At 42.9% G+C, this 19,722-nt stretch overlaps 1 protein-coding gene across 12 annotated transcripts in view; it reads right to left on the bottom strand.

The window, feature by feature from the left end:
• AFDN (afadin, adherens junction formation factor) overlaps positions 1-19,722 on the bottom strand; it is a 96,436-nt gene that overhangs the window by 49,744 nt on the left and 26,970 nt on the right. For 9 of the 12 annotated variants that reach the window (XM_032214944.1, XM_032214951.1, XM_032214955.1 and 6 more), the window contains exons 4-8: positions 15,072-15,232; positions 13,822-13,982; positions 13,535-13,692; positions 12,530-12,641; positions 11,910-12,068 (exon numbers count right to left, since the gene is read on the bottom strand). In XM_032214944.1, coding sequence (XP_032070835.1) covers positions 11,910-12,068; positions 12,530-12,641; positions 13,535-13,692; positions 13,822-13,982; positions 15,072-15,232 — 751 coding nt within the window. The remainder of the gene's footprint in view (positions 1-11,909; positions 12,069-12,529; positions 12,642-13,534; positions 13,693-13,821; positions 13,983-15,071; positions 15,233-19,722) is intronic. The other 3 variants (XM_032214947.1, XM_032214956.1, XM_032214950.1) reach the window with 1 other exon arrangement.

Here is a 19,722-nt window from a genome sequence, read left to right as displayed (position 1 = left end):
TAGAGTTAGAGTTTTATTTCATTTGTATGCCGCCCTTTTCCCTGAAGGGACTCAGGGCGGCTCACAACTCAAACAAGGGAAGGGAGATAGAGACAGTTAACAACAACACAAAAACAATACATAATTAAAAAACGCAACAATCATACCATTCGAGATAGGGGCAACGATTCTTTAGCCCCAGGCCTGTCGGAACAGCCAGGTTTTAAGGGCTATGCGGAAGGCCTGGAGGGTGGTGAGGGTGCAAATCTCCACGGGGAGTTCATTCCAGAGGGTCGGAGCAGCCACAGAGAAGGCTCTCCTCCGGGTAGTCGCCAGTCGACACTGGCCGGCGGATGGAATTCGGAGGAGGCCTGCTCTGTGCGATCTAATCGGTCTGGTGGAGGTAATTGGCAGCAGGCGGTCTCTCAAGTACCCAGGTCCAATACCATGAAGGGCTTTATAAGTGACGACTAGCGCCTTGAAGCGTATCCGGAGACCAATAGGCAGTTCGCGGAGGATAGGTGTTACGTGGGTGAACCAAGGTGCACCCACAATCGCTCGCGCGGCTGCATTCTGGACAAGCTGAAGTCGCCGAATACTCTTCAAGGGCTGCCCCATGTAGAGCACGTTGCAGTAGTCCAGTCTGGAGGTCACAAAGGCGCGAGTGACTGTTGTGAGAGCCTCCTGGTTCAAATTCCCAGCCTATGGGAAACCATAGCCGGTCACAAGCCCGGATAAATGGGGAGTGTTGGTTCCCGTGGCGACGGAACCGTGAAACAAGCTGAGAATCCAATGGCAGGACAACACACGGATAAACAACTCTGTAATCCGTGACGTTCTGCCTTTGGCCTTCACAATGCAACGATCACTGCCTTGTGGACGTTGACGTTTCCGAAGATTAAGTCCAAGTCCAAGTCCCGGTTCAGGTAGGGACGCAACTGGTGCACCAGGCGAACCTGGGCAAATGCCCCCCTGGTCACAGCTGACAAGTGGTGTTCAAAAGTCAGCTGTGGGTCCAGGAGGACTCCCAAATTGCGGACCCTGTCTGAGGGGCGTACTGTTTGACCCCCCAGCCTGAGAGATGGAACACTTGGCCAATTAGTAGGAGGGAAGCACAGCAGCCACTCGGTCTTATCTGGATTGAGTACAAGCTTGTTAACCCCCATCCAGTCCCTAACAGCCTCGAGGCCCTGGCACATCACGTCAATCGCTTCATTGAGTTGGCACGGGGCGGACAAATACAGCTGAGTATCGTCCGCATACTGGTGGTATTTTATCCCGTGCCGTCGAATGATCTCACCCAGCGGTTTCATGTAGATATTAAATAGGAGGGGGGACAGGACCGAACCCTGCGGTACCCCACATGTCAGGGGCCTAGGGGTCGATCTCTACCCTCCGACCAACACCGACTGCGACCTCTCCGAGAGGTAAGAGGAGAACCACCGTAGAACAGTGCCTCCCACCCCCACCTCTCGCAGTCGTCGCAGAAGGATACTATGGTCGATGGTATCGAAAGCTGCTGAGAGGTCAAGGAGCACTAGGACGGAGGCATGACCTCCATCCCTGGCTCTCCAGAGATCATCGATCAATGAGACCAAAGCGGTTTCCGTGCTGTAGCCAGGCCTAAATCCCGACTGGAAGTGATCTAGATAATCAGTTTCCTCCAAGGACCGCTGGAGCTGAAAGGCTACCACCTTCTCAACAACCTTCCCCACGAAGGGGAGGTTGGAGACTGGACGATAGTTGTTTAGGACGGCTGGATCCAAAGATGGCTTCTTCAGAAGGGGTCTCACCACCGCCGCCTTAAGAGCGGGGGGAAAGATCCCCTCCCGAAGAGAGGCGGCAACAACCGCCTGGATCCAGCCCCGTGTCACCTCCCTGCTGTTAGCAACCAGCCAGGAGGGGCACGGGTCCAGTACACATGTGGAGGCACTTAGAGCTCCCATGGCCTTGTCCACGTCCTCAGGGATAACAGCTTGAAAGTCAATCCAGTGATGTCCTGCCAGATTATCCCCTGGTGCCTCTGCGCAATTGGAGTCCAGGTCCGCCCGAAGCCGAGCAACTTTATCCGCGAGGAATTGGACGTAGTCCTCAGCTCTGCCTTGCAAAGGATCGCTCGTATCCCTCCTATTTAGGAGGGAACGGGTTATCCTGAACAAGGCGGCTGGGCGCGACTCAGCGGAAGCAATCAGAGAGGCAATGTATGTTCTTTTTGTCATCCTAATTGCCCGGATGTAAGCTCTGATGCTGGATGTTAGAAGTGCTCAGTCTGACTCGGACTTACTGGATCTCCATCGTTGCTCTAGGCGTCTCTTTCGGCGCTTCATCTCCCGGAGTTCCTCAGTAAACCAAGGGGCCCTCCTGGATCCACTGCCTCGGATCAGCCGTAAAGGCGCAATCCGGTTAAGAGCCTCTGTCGCTGCTGAGTTCCAGGCAGCAACCAGAGTCTCTGCCGGACTGCGGACGAGGGTATCAGGAATAACCCCAAGCTCCGTCTGAAAGCCCAAAGGGTCCATAAGTCACCTGGGGTGGAACCACCTAATCGGTTCCTCCTCCCTACAGTGGGGGTTTGGTCTCCGAAAGTCAAGCCTCAGTAGGTAGTGGTCCGACCATGACAGGGGTAAGATCTCGCTACCCCTCAAACCAAGATCACAACTCCACTGCTCCGAGAGAAATACGAGGTCGAGCATGCGACCTGCCGAGTGAGTTGGGCCCCGAATTACTTGGGTCAAGCCCATGGCTATCATGGAAGCCATGAACTCCTGCGCTCCATCAGAGTGTTCACTGAGCGAAGGCAAGTTGAAATCCCCCAGAACCATAAGCCTGGGAAACTCAATTGCCAGTTCGGCTACCAACTCGAGAAGCGAGGGGAGGGCTGCTGCAACGCTGTTCGGAGGCAGGTACGTTAGCAGCAGACCCACTTGACCCTTGAGGTCCAACTTCACCAGCAGGGACTCACACCCGACAAGCTCCGGAGCAGGGATCCTACGAGGTACTAGAGACTCTCGGATAACAATAGCCACACACCCACCCCTTCCCTGGGATCGCGGCTGATGGAGCACCTGAAAACCCTCTGGGCACATCTGTACGAGGGGGACTCCTCCCTCCGGGCCCAGCCAGGTTTCAGTAATACATGCCAGGTCTGCCCTCTTGTCTAATATTAGGTCCCGGACGAGGGGAGCTTTGTGAACTACAGACCTGGCATTTAGCGACAGCAGCCTGAGACCAGGGTCCTGATTACTCGCACCATCTGGCCTTGGAGTGGGACTCATAGGGCCGGAAGGAGGGATCTCTGTGACGTAGCGAGCCCTCCTTCCCCGGTAAGGTGTTGCTATTTTGGAATTATTCTTTTTTTACAAAGCAGACAAATTATTACAGGCAATGTTGTTCCCATATAATCATGACAAATTATACTACCAGCCTATTTTTGTTTTGCAAATTAGGGAATATATAACAGTCAGCATGAACTACTACCCCATTTAATCTTATAGCCCACGGATGTCAAACTGGCAGTCCATGGGCCGGATGTGTCACGGGCAGGCTACGCCCACCCCAGGTCCGTGTAGGGAAAAAACATTTTGATACATCACATGATGCGGCGAGTGTGACACCAGTGTTGTAGACCTAGCATAAAAAGCATAAATAAATAATTTTTTCTCACTAATATTACTTTTTATGGCTATAGCATTCTAAAGTTTTTGAATTTTTGTCCCATCAATGGTTTTAGCTGGGGCTGTTGGTCTTGACTGAAAATAGTCATTCTTAGTTTTTAACTGTAATTATAGTAGAAATGAATAATATACGGATTCAAATATTGGGCCCAAACTAAATACTTTGATTAACAGAAGATAGATTAAAACCCAATCTATCTTCTGTAGATCCAATATAAGCTGGTCCTTCTCAGTTAATTACCATGACAGTAAATTCTCCCAGATGCTGGAATATGATCACAATGCAGTCAAACTTAGTACTGTTCTGACTGGTTCGCTAATCAATGTTATGCTATCAAAGTCAAAGACTAAATCCTACGGTAGTACTAAATATCATTATGTGAGCTCCAAGTAAACAAGCAGATTGACAATTAGATCCACAGTATAGTAAGGGTATTCTATGTCAAGGTAGTATGCAGACAAAGCTTACCTGGGATGCAAACTGCCTCTATAAATCAGCAGAGTGTCATAGGGGAGAAAGAGAAGACTAGGAGGGCAAATCAGCCAAATCCTCTGTTAAGAATGTTAATGCAAATAAAACAGAGTGCAAGCTTAGGAAGCACAAAAACATTCTAGTTTCCCTCCAGGCTATGGTAATCTAACTTCCGGGAAACTGCTATTCTTCAGTTGTTCTCTGGAATGTTCCATTCTTGGAATGCATGTTATACACATATAAAACTGAACAGCTCAGCACAGTTTGTTACAAGTCTGAGAAAAGACTTACAGTTTGGGATTAGGCACCAAAAATAAAAAATCTGTTTTGCACCAGTCAGCTCTCCTTACTTAGACATATTTTTGGGGGGTTTCAGTTCAGATAAAGTCTGCTCCCACAGTAGCAGCTCCTGCTTCAGACCCAATCAGCTCTCAATTTTATTTTAGTTATAGTAATAAAAACATATAAGAAAAAGGGGTGGAAGTGGGGAAGTGTATATGTATGTGCATGTGTGTGTGTGCGCACGCGCATGCATGTATACACCAGTGACGTGCAGTCAGATGAGGCAAGTGAGGCACAGCCTCACCTCCCATCATGAAAAGAAAAAAAATGTAAAAGGAAAAAATAAATTAAATGCTTGTATTTATCTACTGATCTGTACCATAAAGTTATTTTCCATTTAACTTCACCAGTTTTACATCATTTGGTATTAAAATTGCAGAATGTTCACATTTACTGTTCAACTAGTCAGGCGAGAGCTTGCATTGAGGCTGCAGGCGAGAGCTGAGGTGAGGCTGAGCTAGCTGCTGCTGCTAGCCGAGGTGGCGCAGTAGTTAAATGCAGCACTGCAGGCTACTTCAGCTGACTGCAGTTCTGCAGTTCAGCTGTTCAAATCTCACCGGCTCAGGGTTGACTCAGCCTTCCATCCTTCCGAGGTGGGTAAAATGAGGACCCGATTGTTGGGGGCAATATGCTGACTCTGTAAACCGCTTAGAAAGGGCTGAAAGCCCTATGAAGCGGTATATAAGTCTAACTGCTATTGCTATTGCTATTCACTGTGGATGACTCCGCTTCATTGTTTAAAAAAGCTTCTAAAAAGCACCCTCTACTATGACGCAGCAGAACTGTGTGCCTCACCTAGTCTGACTTTTTAGGCATTTTATGATTGCTCAGCAGAGGCTTAAAAGCCTAAAAAGTCAGGTGAGGCGCGTAGTTCTCCTGTCTCATAGTAGAGGGGTTTGTTCTTCCTGGGGACTCAGCAGCAGCAGAGTAAGTGACAGCCGTTCCATGGAGGCATGGCCACACCCCCATACCGGTACGCTCCCTGTCCCGCAGCCCATTTGCAAGACGCTTCTCAAAGAGAAGGAAGTGAAGACGGGGCTTCTTCAGAGGACCTGAGGCAAGAGCAGAGTTGAAGTCCTCTCTGAAGCAACTGGAAAAGGTCCGTGTGGGTCGGAGGGAGGGGGAGGAATTCAAACTTCATCCTCCTGGTGCTGTGCGGGGCTTTGGGCAAAGGCTGGAGGGAAAGACCCTGGCTCGCTTGTGCTCTCCCTCCTCAAGTGTAGTTTGATTAAAAGCGGAGCCACGTTGCCTTTTCAAACCTGTAATCAGTGAAGCTGGGCTGGATTTTTACATAGTGGATCCTTCCAGGGCTGGGGGAAAGTGTGTGTGCTACAGCATGATTCTTTGCCTGGCTTCCTGCCTCCTCCTGTGGTCTCCTCAGTGCTCGCTGGTGCTTTCCCTCCCCAAGTATAGTGACTTCCTCTCCAGGCCCCCATCCATTTCTTTCTCTCTCACACACAGCTGGATAAAACTATATAAAAATCCAGCCCACCTTCACTGATTACAAGTTTGAAAGGCAACGCGGCTCCATCTGCAATCAAAGTACACTTGAGGAGGGAGAGCACAAGCAAGCACTGAGGAGACCACGGGAGGAGGCAGGAAGCCAGGCAAAGAGCCATGCTGTAGCACACATACTTTCCCCCAGCCTCTTTCTTTTGGAAGGCTTGGATCGGCTCCCCTCTGGCTTCTCTGCCTCTCCTCTCACCCCAGCCTACCAGAGGTGAGTGGGTGGGCCTTATTGCGTTCCAGGCATTTCCCACCCAGAAAGCAGGCTGCATTTGCAATGGGGGAGGTGTTTGGGGAAGGCAGCAGAGGAATTGGGGGGATGGCAGAGGAGCTTTCAAGCATTGGAAAATATATCCAATCCAACTTGTGTGTGTGTGTGTATGTTTGAGAGAGGGGGGAGGGAGGGAGAGAGGGAGGAAGGAGGGTAAGGGAGAAGAAAAAGAAAAAGAAAGAAGGAAACTTCTTTTGCAAAGGAGAAAAACAAATACTGTCGCTTTAAATCGGAACTGAGCATGTCTGGCTGTGGAATTCTGGGAGCTGAAGTCCACAAGTCTTAAGAATTTTAAATTGAAAAGGTGCAGGAAAGAACAAATTGGTTATATGGTTATATGTTATATGGTTTTATGTTTTTGAAATTTGGGGGTTTGTGCAATATGAGCATTGTGTTTCTAAAAGGCTTGTGAATGAAGCCAAACTTTCTATAGGATCATTATTTCATTATCTCTATCTGGCAGGCATGTGGAATGAGCCTCAGGCAGGTTTCTTTGTTAGCAGAAAGAAAAACAGCACAGCAATTTAGGACTAGAAGGCTACTAGGAGGTCATCTAGTTCAACCCCCTGCTGCAGCAGGAAACCTTACATTGTATGGATTATTTTGGTGCCTCTAACAGAAAAGAAAATTGCCAGAAAGGAGAAATAGTTTACTAGGACAAGGCTGCCATGCAGAAGAAGGCAGAGATAGTCCTTGACTTATGACTACAATTGAGCCCAAAATTTTGGTTGCTAAGCAAGAGCATTGTTAAGTGAGCTTTACCACATTTTACCCAATCCATGACATCTCCTGGTGAGTGACATCAAGTTGGCCACTCCCACCCAGTCACATGACTGCCAAACCACTCCCACAAAACAGGCCACACCTACAGAATAGGTTCTTAAAATATTTGAAACCCACCACTGCGTCAGTGCCTCACCAGCCATAAACCTCACCGCACGTTACTGGTATACACATACACAAAGACATATATACACAAACAGAAACAGTCTCTCCAAAATGTGTGCTTTTTTTATATTTGTAAAGAATTCATTGTTGGTGAAATTTATGATACAAAAGACTGAAATCACTGGTTGTGGACATTCTATTTATTGTTTTTTTAAAAAAAGTTAATAACCCAAGTCCCCAATACATTGAAATTATCAATGACAAATAGGAAAACCATAATCTTTCAAAAGTCATATTTCCTGACCATGTTTTGGTATGAGAAAGAAAACAATTTTATTTTATTATTTATCAATAAAAGAAGGAAAACAAAAGATTTGTTATCAAAATAGACAGAAGCTTTTTTTTGTGAATAAAATTTTAGTGATTAGTGAGAAACAGCAGTATTAAATTATAGAATTACCTTCATAATTGGGATAGTTGTAGTAGGCAAAGTGATTCCTTCTCCCTGGGATTAGAAACACATGCACAGGACCCAGGTGAAGGCAGCATCAGCAGGACAGATACCATGCAGAACATGCGGAAGAGGGCAGCGAAAAGAAAAGATAGGAAAGAGTGAAACCGTAGGCCACCAACACTTACTCAAGTTAAAAGGATGCAGTGCGTTTAATACTTTCAACTTTAAAAACTGCGCAGAATATATAGACATTGGTGTTGTGGATGGATTAATATGATTAAGTAGTTGGCAACAAGCTGCTAGAAGAAAGCACAGAAAGATCACCAAATGAAGTAAAAAGGTCATAAATTGATTGTATACACATAAGAAAATAATTTATGTTACAGTTGTTTTATTATAATCACTGTTCTGTCTTTCATTTATTTTTTACAACTATACCAAGATAATATAATATACATTTAAGCAGTGTCTTGTAACTATATATTCACCAAAGATTTATTTTTTCCAGATATAGATATAACAAAATATCAGAATGTTGTCATATGTGATGTACATTATATTGAAAAATATGTCTTATGCAGAGAAAACTTGTTCATGTCCTATCATATTTGACAGAAGTATATATTTATTCTGCTTTCAGTAGTATACTGACAAAGATATGAACTATGGAACTCACTGAGCAATTTTGGCCTAGTCAATTTTTCATGACAGCCTAAATTATTTATTTCTATGAGAATGAACTGAGGAAATATCTGCATCTATCATACTTCAAGCTGCCAGGAGAAAGGCAATGTATAAATGCAATAAATAAATAGGACATGGAACATAGCAACTAACAGTTAGCATACTAATTGTAATATAAAAGCTATATCCCATTCCCTCTATTCCAGTTCACCAATAATTCCATCCATTAAAAATATTGAAAATTTAAAAGTAGCTTTGCTGATATAATGTCCTCAATTCCCTAGCCCTCAATTATAGAGGGACAACCCAAACTAAGATGAATGTAATAAAATTATAGCTTTACTAATTACTTCTATTAATAATTATATTAAAATAATAAATAAAATCAACAATGCTCGATAGAATAAAAATGATCCAATCTGATCATCTGGCTGATTGTGCAATGAACTATTAAAATGAATTAGACAAAATTTTAAACAAATTGTTATTTTTAATATAATTTTTTCAATAAAAAGATAAATCTGCTTGGATAAAATTCCTTTTCAATAAATTAACTTACATACTGTCAATCAATAATCAATAAATTATGCCCTACATAACTCTGAAGGGACAGAAAAATTGCAGCAGAATTCGAACTGGTATCTAACGCTATATTTTCTATTCTAAAAATCTTAGAACTAGTATACTGTTTGACCAAATTTCTATTAAAAACTACTATTAATTTAGTCACACAACATAATCTATGTAAAAGAAAGTTTACTAACTAAACATTTTTAATCTATAGTATAATTCAATCCATAATGAAATTATCAAATTAAATACATAATTGCTCCTACTAAAAGATTAAAAACTATTTTTCTTTCTCTTTTCAATTGAAATAATAGCAACAAAATAGGAAGGCGGTGACAGTGATAAATGATAATACCAATGCAAAAATAAAAATAGGGCTAAAGGAAAGTTAAAACCTTCATCCAGTGATTAGAACAAATCTTAATGAATATAAAACAACTACCTGTGAGGAAAATATCTAACTTGCAGACCATACACCACCTAATAATCTTTAAAATCCTGATACCCCCCCCCCCCCGAGACATATAATTGGGATGAAGGTTGGGAACCCCTGCTATACAGTATATTAAGTAGATTTTAAACATATTGTAGGAAAAGGGTTCAATTAAAATCCTGGTATCAATACATACTTACTAAAATGTGGAGGTCAAGAAAAGTTGTATGACGATATACGTCATAATGTGTATATAATACATGTACATGTTAATATATGCATATGCATCTCTATGTATATAAAAATGGATAGAGAAAGAATCTAGATTTTTTTTACTCTTGAACTTTTCAGCATTTCAAAAAACTTTTAAACATGGTGCAATGCTGCTTTTTGCTTTCAATAGGTTTTCCTTTACTTACATACATTTTTGGTCTCATTCATCTCCCAAAACTCATTATTTTAATCAGATAAAGTGATGAAAAGTAGAGTATGGGTCAGCCTTCTCCCTAGGTACTGTAGATACTTTCCCTGACATACACAGAAACAGTATTTTTTTATTTTGTTCTATTACTTTAATTTAAAAAGCAGATACTGCAGAAATAAAATGCTAAAGTCTCATGAATAATCTTCATTTCAAATGAAGTTTTTCATCTAATATGAAGGTAAAACTAGAGAGAATGATTGAAAACTAGAAGTAGTGATTAGGACTAGCATCATCACATTGTCTTCTGGTAAAAGGGTAGTTTATAATTGACCATAGCCATCACTGCCAGCTATTTAGTGAGAGCCCTATAACATACTGAGAATTTCAAATGTCACCCAGTAATAAAAGTCTCTTGATGTAGGCTGATAATTTGTGACTGGCCAAATTTGTAGCTAGTCCAAGGTAAGTTTACTGATGAAAAACATCCAAGTCTATTACCATTCATGATGTCACAAAGTTTTTTAAGTAATACTGATCATTCCCACATGCTATAGCACAGCAATCCATAATCTTTCCTGCTCCATTGCCTGGCAGCAGCGGCTGGGGGAGGGGATGGTTTTGCACATGCAACCTACAGTAGTTCTCACGTATGTGTAAATGAAGCGTCATGCCATTGCCCACTGCTTGTACAGCGTGGTTCCCAAATAGGCTGTGGACTGGTACAGGTCTGTGGCTCAGGGGTTGGGGACCCCTGAATGCAGTGCTACAGGCTACCTCTGCTGACTGCCAGCTGCCTGAATTTGGCAGGTCGAATCTTACCAGGCTCAAGGTTGATTCAACCTTCCATCCTTCCAAGGTGGGTAAAATGAGATTGTTGGGGGTAATATGCTGACTCTGTAAACCACTTAGAAAGGGCTGCAAAGCATTGTGAAGTGGTATATAAGTCTAAATGCTATTGCTATAGTATCAATAATCTTTAAAACTATGCACCATTATATATTTAATGCTTTATAAAAGAATCATTCTGTACTTTGGTTATTAAAATATAGGGTATGAAGACCACATCATTCATATAGAATCTCTCATGCACTTTCCCTTTTCAGTCCCCTGCCCTTATCTCTTTAAAATTAATCCCTTCATTTTTAATGGGTTCTGCCACATTTCTGCTGTAACCATGCCAAATATGCCTGATGACACTCATAGAATCGTTCTTCAGAATCATCTTTCAACAAACCAAGCATTAAATCAATAAATCAAAACACGGTACTTGCTCCACTTTAATTAGAAGTTATGTTCGTATCAGTGATCATGAACAAATAAGTGAGTACAATCAATTATCAATTAATAAACTATAAACGCAGGAATTTAGTATAGAAGTGACATGCTGCTCTAATGTTATAAAGGAAATAATTTAATATTTCAAGTAGCATCTTATGAAACAATGACTAAAATATAATGGTTGACTGCATCTGAAAGCAATGTTCTATTCTACAATGGTTCATGTGAAATGTAAACATAAAATAATGGGGGAGAAGGGTATGAAACTAGTAACTTTTATAAAAGAGAAAGTTCTTTTACTGTACATATTTCACTACTTATTCCCACTATATGAATTCTTGTACAACTTAGAGTATCTTAGAAATATCTGTTTTCCTTCTGATGATAATCTTTGAAAGTATCCCAGTATTTAGATTATGAACAAAATATTTGATTAGACAACTAGAGCATAAAACTGTAAAATAAATGCATGCATGTGGCTCTCTGAGTCATGCCTTCGGTCTCCAAATCATTTTTGGCCCACAAGCTCATTTTGTAGGCACTAAAGATGCTTCCCAGCAAGGCATGGGCACACTGGATCATGTGATGTCCTCCAGGAAAAACAGTGGCCTGTCCACTAGATTTAAGGAAATTATTTCACTATTGCTATACTTCAGAAACACAAAGATTGTAGACCGAATATGTGTAACAATTCTTATTCTGGTTCTGTGTAGATATAGTTTATCTAAAATATTTAACATTATGCAAAAAAGCTCCAACGGTTTTCTCTGGCTAACACAGAAAAACACAAATAATATCCTCTATCTGTCTTCTTTTCTGTCAAGGTGTGCAAATCACATATATACACCCCAGACTGGAAGTCTCAGAAATTGTCAAGAGTAATTCTGAAAGTCAATCACTCCAAACACAAATAACATTTTAATAATACAATTCTTACCTGGACTTAGTTCAACCAGGTAAGGTAGTTTCTCAGGTGGAAGAGAAGAGCCATAACCAGATCTTTCCTTTCCTTTTAATAGTTTTACATCAACTTGCTTTTTCAGCTTCTTTGGGACATAATCAGGTGGCCGTCTTTTTAACTGAAAGACTAATATTCCTAAAATACAGAATCATAAACAGATCATTTGAATGTGACCTACAAAAATAGAAGCATAAATTAATTACACTAAATAGCCAATAGCAGTTATATTGTCTATTATAAGTTACAAAATTAAAATTAATTGTCTATCACATGCAGCTTCATTACAAAATCCAATTCCATTCAGATGTACTACCAATTTTTATTTAGTACTACATAATGGGCCTACACAAACTACACTATACAGTGCTTCTCATTTTTAAGTCATATAAACACTTTGGACTGTTTGACTGTTCAGTTACTGAGGAACTTACACTATCTCATTTCAGATTCAGGTGCTTCAAGAAAGTCTTTTGTTATTTATCCAAAGTCTGGGCACTAATCTCAGACCCTTTCAATTTGTTTACAACTCACTAACAACTCACTTGTGTCAAAATAGTCACTAAGTTACAATACATACTTTAAAAAACTAAAGTTACCTTTATCACTTGGCCATTCCCTGAATATTTGAAGTGGACACTCGTCATCATCAAGGATAGATTCTTTAGCACCGCTATCATCAGAATGTTGAGCACCAGGAGGAAGCATGACCTAAAGAAAAGGCAGGGTATAAGTAACATAGAAAATTTCCATATTATTTGTAATAATATCATGCTTCAATCTACACCCTTATGCTACATTTTAATTTGCTACTCAAGGACAATGTTTTAAGCATAACTCTTACTTCCAAGTTTCAGTATTACAAAGTAGAAAAGGGAGAACAGATATAATATAGCTGAAGTATGATGAACACCAATCAACAGAGAGTCGAGAATTAGCTCTTTCGAATAATCCCAGGTGAGGGCACTATGCATCTTTTTACTAAGTAAAACAGAACAGTAAGGTCCTTCTTCCTACCTATATATCTCATGTTAAAGTAAAGTTCATATTTGGGATCATCTGAGAAATGTATAAGATTCTGAGAGGGGGAAAGAGGCACAAAGATGGAGAAAGCAAATGAATTACTTTTTTGTTAAGTATAAATGTGTTTGTACAACTCCTTAATGTCTACAGAGCTACCTCCTCCATAACGCAAATTGAACATGGATCCTGTAAAAACTTTATAAAGGTCATTTCAAAACAATTATCTTGAAAATAGTTTATTTATTTTTATATGTCTATTCCATTGTGTTGCTTTATTAAAGTTGCTCTGGGAGTCATGGAGAAATTATAGCAAAGAAAAACAAATCAGTTAACTAATTTAACCAGTCCAGAATAACTCTTATTTTAAATTACTACTTGACTACTAATAACCAAATCAAATCAGAGAGACAAAACATTTACTGTGTTAACACTGTGTATTGGCTAAGAAACAAAAGTGTTCTCTTGTCAGTAATAATGTAAAATAGCAGATATAAAACTCAGATGAGATAGCATTGAAAGACTGCAAATGTTCATAGAAAGTTAATTAGTTTGACACTATTTTCTTTCATTAATTTACTCACACGAGCAATACAATAATCCTTGGGATTTTCCTTTTCTAGGCTGTACTTCTCCAGGGCCTCAATAACTGCAAAATCTGCAGTATCTGTAGTAGACAGTAGGATTGTCTTGTATGGTATATTTGGTTTCAAACTATCTGCATAAATTCTTAGTGTTCCACCTAAAATAAATTATTAATTTAAGTTATATGTACCATATATGATTTGACTTATTTCATAAATTCCATAGAATACTCCTGCTAGACATCCAAACATCAAATAAATTCCTTGTTTTTAATCTAAACTTCCACCTGAATCTGGCCTGCCATCAGAACTCCGAAATTCTTGCATTCTTTTTTCTAGCTTCTGTTGTCTCCGCCGTTTCATTACCACTTCTGGGTTGGATATTGTTCGAGTGAAACTGGTCTCAGGCATATCTTTGTAGACTTCTGCTGCAAGACGTGAGTTTTCACTGGCAAAAGAAATTTCAAGAATTATTCAAAATATGCAAGTACATATTTGTTTCCCTTAAAAACAGTAATATAAAACATACACTTTCTATACTGAAGTGTGTGTGTGTGATATTGTATGTAATATTCACATTAATATAAACATCAATGTGAAGTCAACAGCCCAAGGGCTGTGTATGTACCTGTTATTTAAAGGTACTTTATCCACTGGTCAGATAAGCAGTGATTTATTGTAGTTATTAATGGACAAAGCCAGTTATCTATACACCAAACCAGCATATCATCTTATCAACCAGTTTCTACAACATTATAATTTTTGGTGACAAATAATTCTAGGATTCTAGCAATATAAAATGGGTGACCAAGAGATAAAAGGAAACCTGTTTGCTTTCCATTTCCCTCCAAAATTCTGCTTAAAGTAATTCCAAGAATATTGGCAGATGAGGATAACACATGGGTTTTTTTTGCATCTTAAGAACACACATGTATGTGGTTATGTCTTGAGTTTTGGTATGTTTTATGATGAAGGACATTTAAACAGTCAAACGAGAATGGGGGTAGGATGATGGTAATATGTATAAATATATTTGATTTAAAATACTAGAATTAATATGAATCATGGGTGACTGTGAAAGAAATGCACGAAAACCTTTTGTAATCAACTGATACACTTTCTAGAGTATGTAAAGAAAGAGGATTTTTTGTGTTGTGTTTGTTTTGAAAAATAAAAATACTTTTAATTAAAAAAAAGAGCACACGTGGAAACTTGGAAAAGGCACTCATAATTCTTAATCTCTGGTTACATATTAAAAGAATCAAAAGTATGGGTAGTCCTCAACTTACAACCATTTGTTTAATGACCATTTGAAGTTACAACAGCACTGACAGTTCTTCACATTTACAACTGTTGCAGCATCCCCATGATCATGTGATCAAAATTCAGATGCTTGGCAAAAGTATTTATGAATAGAAGTGCTGTTCTGCACATAAAAAACTTTTTATCAATAAGTTATGTGGTAAGAACCAATCGGTAAAGTAATTTTTAAAAAAATATTTTAACAATTCCTGTAATTTTATGATTCGAGACTCACATATCATCTCCATGAAATGGCCCATGATTGTCTAAAGTTTGTTGCTGTGCTTCTTTTTCTCGCCTCTTTTTTTCTTTTTTTTCTTTCTTTGATAGGGTCCTCTTGAAGTTTTGGATCACTCCTTCTTTTTCTTGTTTTTCAGGGCCATTGCTCTGAGCCTTCTGAAACATGTCAATTTTATTAGTAATTTGATTCATTTATATTATTCTCCAAACCAATAACATTCAATTGTAAATATCAATGGTAATAATAATTGTAATGTATGTATTTGGCAAAGAATCAGTAAAATTATCTCAACATTTGACCAAGATGATTAACACAGAATGGTTACAATTCATTTACAATGCTGAACCAAAGCTTATTCCTATGTGATACAGTTTCATGTGTCTTTAAAATGGCAACTTTTACACTGTCTAGAGAGTGACTATTTTTACTTTGACAGAATTCAGCTTCGGTGTCATCTTTCAATCAAAGATTCTTGTTTAAAAGTTCTAGTTATTTTAACAAACCAATTTCATTATTCTTGACCTAGAATTGATTTCAAACAAGAATTCTTGATCGGAATGGAGTTTCTGTAGAAGTTAAATTACTAAAGAGGTATAAGGTAAAGGTTTCCTGTCCTGTCCTGTCATGTCCACTCTTGGGGCCAATGCTTATCTCTGTTTTTTAGCTGAGGGACCCAGTCCAGCGCACACAGAATGCTGTTACCTTCCCACTAAAGTGGCACCTATTTATCTACTTGCATTTGCATGCTTTCAAACTGCTAGGTGGGCAGGAGTTGGGGCAAGAATGGGAGCTCACCCTATGATGCTCAGGTCTTGAACCTGGTTGTCTGTTTTCCAGCTAACAAACTCAGCATCTTTAACCACTGAGCCATTGTGCCCTCAGAGACTGTACATAAGCCTAATAAAGGTAGTCCTCAACTTAAAACTCCAATTGAGCCCAAAATGTCTGATTCGGAGGACCTGCCGGGGAATGCGGGGGTCACTGGGGTGGTTGGGGGGACCACAGTCACGGGAGTGGGTCGGAGCATTGCGGTCGTAACAGGGAGGGGCAGATATGGCGGGGACTTTAGGGCTGGCCATTACCGGGGAAGGAGGGTTCGCTACATCAGAGAGATCCCTCCTTCCGGCCCTATGAGTCCCACTCCAAGGCCAGATGGCGCGAGTAATCAGGACCCTGGTCTCAGGCTGCTGTCGCTAAATGCCAGGTCTGTTGTTCACAAGGCTCCCCTCGTCCGGGACTTAATTTTAGACGAGAGGGCAGACCTGGCATGTATTACTGAAACCTGGCTGGGCCCGGAGGGAGGAGTCCCCCTCGTAGACATGTGCCCAGATGGATTTCAGGTGCTTCATCAGCCGAGAGCCCAGGGAAGGGGTGGCGGTGTGGCTATTGTTGTCCGGGAGTCTTTAGCACCTCGTAGGATCCCTGCTCCGGAGCTTGTCAGGTGTGAGTCCCTACTGGTGAAGCTGGACCTCAAGGGTCAAGTGGGTCTGCTGCTAACGTACCTGCCTCCCAACTGCGTTGCAGCAGCCCTCCCCCCGCTCCTCGAGTCGGTAGCCCAGCTAGCAATTGAGTTCCCTAGGCTCATGGTCCTGGGGGACTTCAATTTGCCTTCGCTCGGTGAACACTCTGATGGAGCGCAGGAGTTCATGGCTTCCATGACAGCCATGGGCTTGACCCAGGTAATCCGAGGCCCAACCCACTCAGCGGGTCACACACTCGACCTCGTATTCCTCTCGGAGCAGTGGATTTGTGATCTTGGTCTGAGGGGTAATGAGATCATACCCCTGTTGTGGTCAGACCACTGCCTACTGAGGCTAGACTTCCGGAGGCCAAACCCCCACCGTAGGGAGGAGGAACCGACCAGGTGGTTCCGCCCCAGGCGACTTATGGACCCCCTTAAGGTTCCAGACGGAGCTTGGGGCTATTCCTGATACTCTCGCCCACAGTTCGGCAGAGACTCTTGTTGCTGCCTGGCACTCGGCAGCATCGGAGTCTCTTGACCGGATTGCGCCACTACAGCCCCTCCGGGTCGGCGGATCCCGGAGGCCTCCTTGGTTCACCGAGGAGCTCCGGGAGATGAAGCGCCGGAGGAGACGCCTAGAGCACTTGTGGAGGTCCGATAGGTCCGAATCGAACCGAGCACTTCTGACAGCATGCACCAAGGAATACATCCGGGCACTAAGGACAACTAAAAGAACACACATTGCCACCTTGGTTGCGTCCGCCGAGTCCCGCCCGGCCGCCCTGTTTAGGATAACCCGCTCCCTCCTAAATAGGAGGGAGGCAGGGGACCCCTTACAGGGTAAGGCTGAGGAGTATGTCCAGTTCTTGGCGGACAAAGTTGCTCGGTTTCGGTCGGACTTGGACTCCACTCCCGCAGATCCAGCCGAGACACAGGGGGATAACTTGGCAGACCATCTCTGGGTTGAGTTTCAGGATGTTGCCTCTGGGGATGTGGACAAAGCTATGCGAGCTGAGCGCCTCCACCTGTATACTGGACCCGTGTCCCTCCTGGCTGGTTGCCAACAGCAGTGAGGTGACACGAGGCTGGATCCAGGCGGTCGTTACCGCCTCCCTTCGGGAGGGGCACTTCCCCGCCGCACTTAAAGCGGCGGTGGTGAGACCCCTCCTGAAGAAACCATCCTTGGATCCAGCTGTTCTTAATAACTACCGTCCAGTCTCCAACCTTCCCTTTGTTGGGAAGGTTGTTGAGACGGTGGTGGCCTTCCAGCTTCAGCGTACCTTGGAGGAAGCTAGCTATCTTGACCCCTTCCACTCCGGCTTCAGGCCCGGCTACAGCACAGAAACCGCTTTGGTCGCATTGACCGATGATCTCTGGAGAGCCAGAGATGGAGGCCATGCGTCCATCCTGGTTCTCCTTGACCTCTCAGCGGCTTTCGATACCATCGACCATGGTATCCTTCTGCGACGACTGCGGGAGGTGGGAGTGGGAGGCACTATTTTGCAGTGGTTCTCCTCCTACCTCTCGGACAGGTCGCAGTCGGTGTTGGTGGGGGGGCAGAGATCATCCCCGAGGCCCCTAACTTATGGGGTGCCGCAGGGCTTGGTCTTATCCCCCCTACTATTCAACATATACATGAAACCGCTGGGTGAGATCATTCGGAGGCACGGAATAAAATACCATCAATATGCGGATGATACACAGTTTTATCTGTCCGCCCCGTGCCAACTCAATGAAGCGGTGGACGTGATGAACCGGGGTCTTGAGGCCGTTAGGGACTGGATGAGAGCTAACAAACTGGTACTCAACCCAGACAAGACCGAGTGGCTGTTGTGTTTTCCTCCCAACAATTTGGCCAACGTTCCATCACTCAGGCTGGGGGGTCAAAATTTATACCCCTCAGACAGGGTCCGCAACTTGCGAGTCCTCCTGGACCCACAGCTGACTTTTGACCATCATTTGTCAGCTGTGACCAGGGGGGCATTTGCCCAGGTTCGCCTGGTACGCCAGTTGCGGCCCTACCTGAATCGGGAGGCCCTCACAACAGTCACTCGAGCCCTTGTGATCTCTAGGCTGGAATACTGCAATGTGCTCTACATGGGGCTGCCCTTGAAGAGCATCCGGCGACTTCAGCTAGTCCAGAATGCGGCCGTGCGAGTGATCGTGGGCGCACCACGGTTCTCCCACATAACACCGATCCTCCGTGAGCTGCGCTGGCTACCTGTTGATCTTCGGGTGCGCTTCAAGGTGCTACTTACCATTCATAAAGCCCTCCATGGTAGTGGATCTGACTATTTGAGAGACCGCCTTCTGCCAATTACCTCCCTGCGTCCCATCAGATCGCATAGAGTAGGCCTCCTCCGAATTCCATCCGCCAGTCAGTGCCGACTGGCGACTACGCGGAGGAGAGCCTTCTCAGTTGCAGCTCCGACGCTTTGGAACGATCTCCCCGTGGAGATTCGCACCCTCACCACCGTCCAGACCTTCCGCACAGCCCTCAAGATCTGGCTATCCCGTCAGGCCTGGGGATAAGACCCTAACCTCGCCCCACCCGAATGCTGAATGAATGTTGTGTTTTACTGGTTTATTTTTTTTATTCACATTTTTCTTTTTTTCTTGTGTTCTGTCTTGCACTCCCTCCCTATTAATTGTAAGCCGCCCTGAGTCCCCTCAGGGAAAAGGGCGGCCTATAAATGTCAAATAAATGACTAAATGAAAAAAAAAATGTCTGTTGCTAAACAAGACATTTGTTAGGTAGTTTTCCCCCACTTTCTTGCTGAGTCGTTAAGTGAGTCACTGTAGTTGTTAAGTTAGTAATACAGTTGTTAAGTGAATCTACCTTCCCCATTGACTTTGTTGGTCAGAAGGTCACAAAAGGGGATCATATGACCACAGGACACTGCAATAATCATAAATATGAACCAGTTGCCAAGCATCTGAAGTTTGTTCACTGACCTTGGGGATGCTGCAATGGACATAAGTGTGAAAAACAGTCACAACTCACTTTTTTCAGTGCCATATTGGCTGAGCCAATCTGCTTGGACATTCAGGACCCCTGAGATGTGTTCTGCTTTGAGGGATGCTACATGGGATTCCACCCAGAGAATAACAGATTGGCTTGGCCTCCCTCATGAGAGCCCAGGATTGGGTCCCCTCCTGACAATTGACATGAGCCTTGGTGGT

Source organism: Thamnophis elegans, chromosome 4, assembly GCF_009769535.1.
Source record: "Thamnophis elegans isolate rThaEle1 chromosome 4, rThaEle1.pri, whole genome shotgun sequence".
NCBI classification, from domain to species: Eukaryota; Metazoa; Chordata; class Lepidosauria; order Squamata; family Colubridae; genus Thamnophis; species Thamnophis elegans.
The sequence above is the reverse complement of the archived record's forward strand: the minus strand, read 5'-3'. Positions and strand labels throughout refer to the sequence as shown.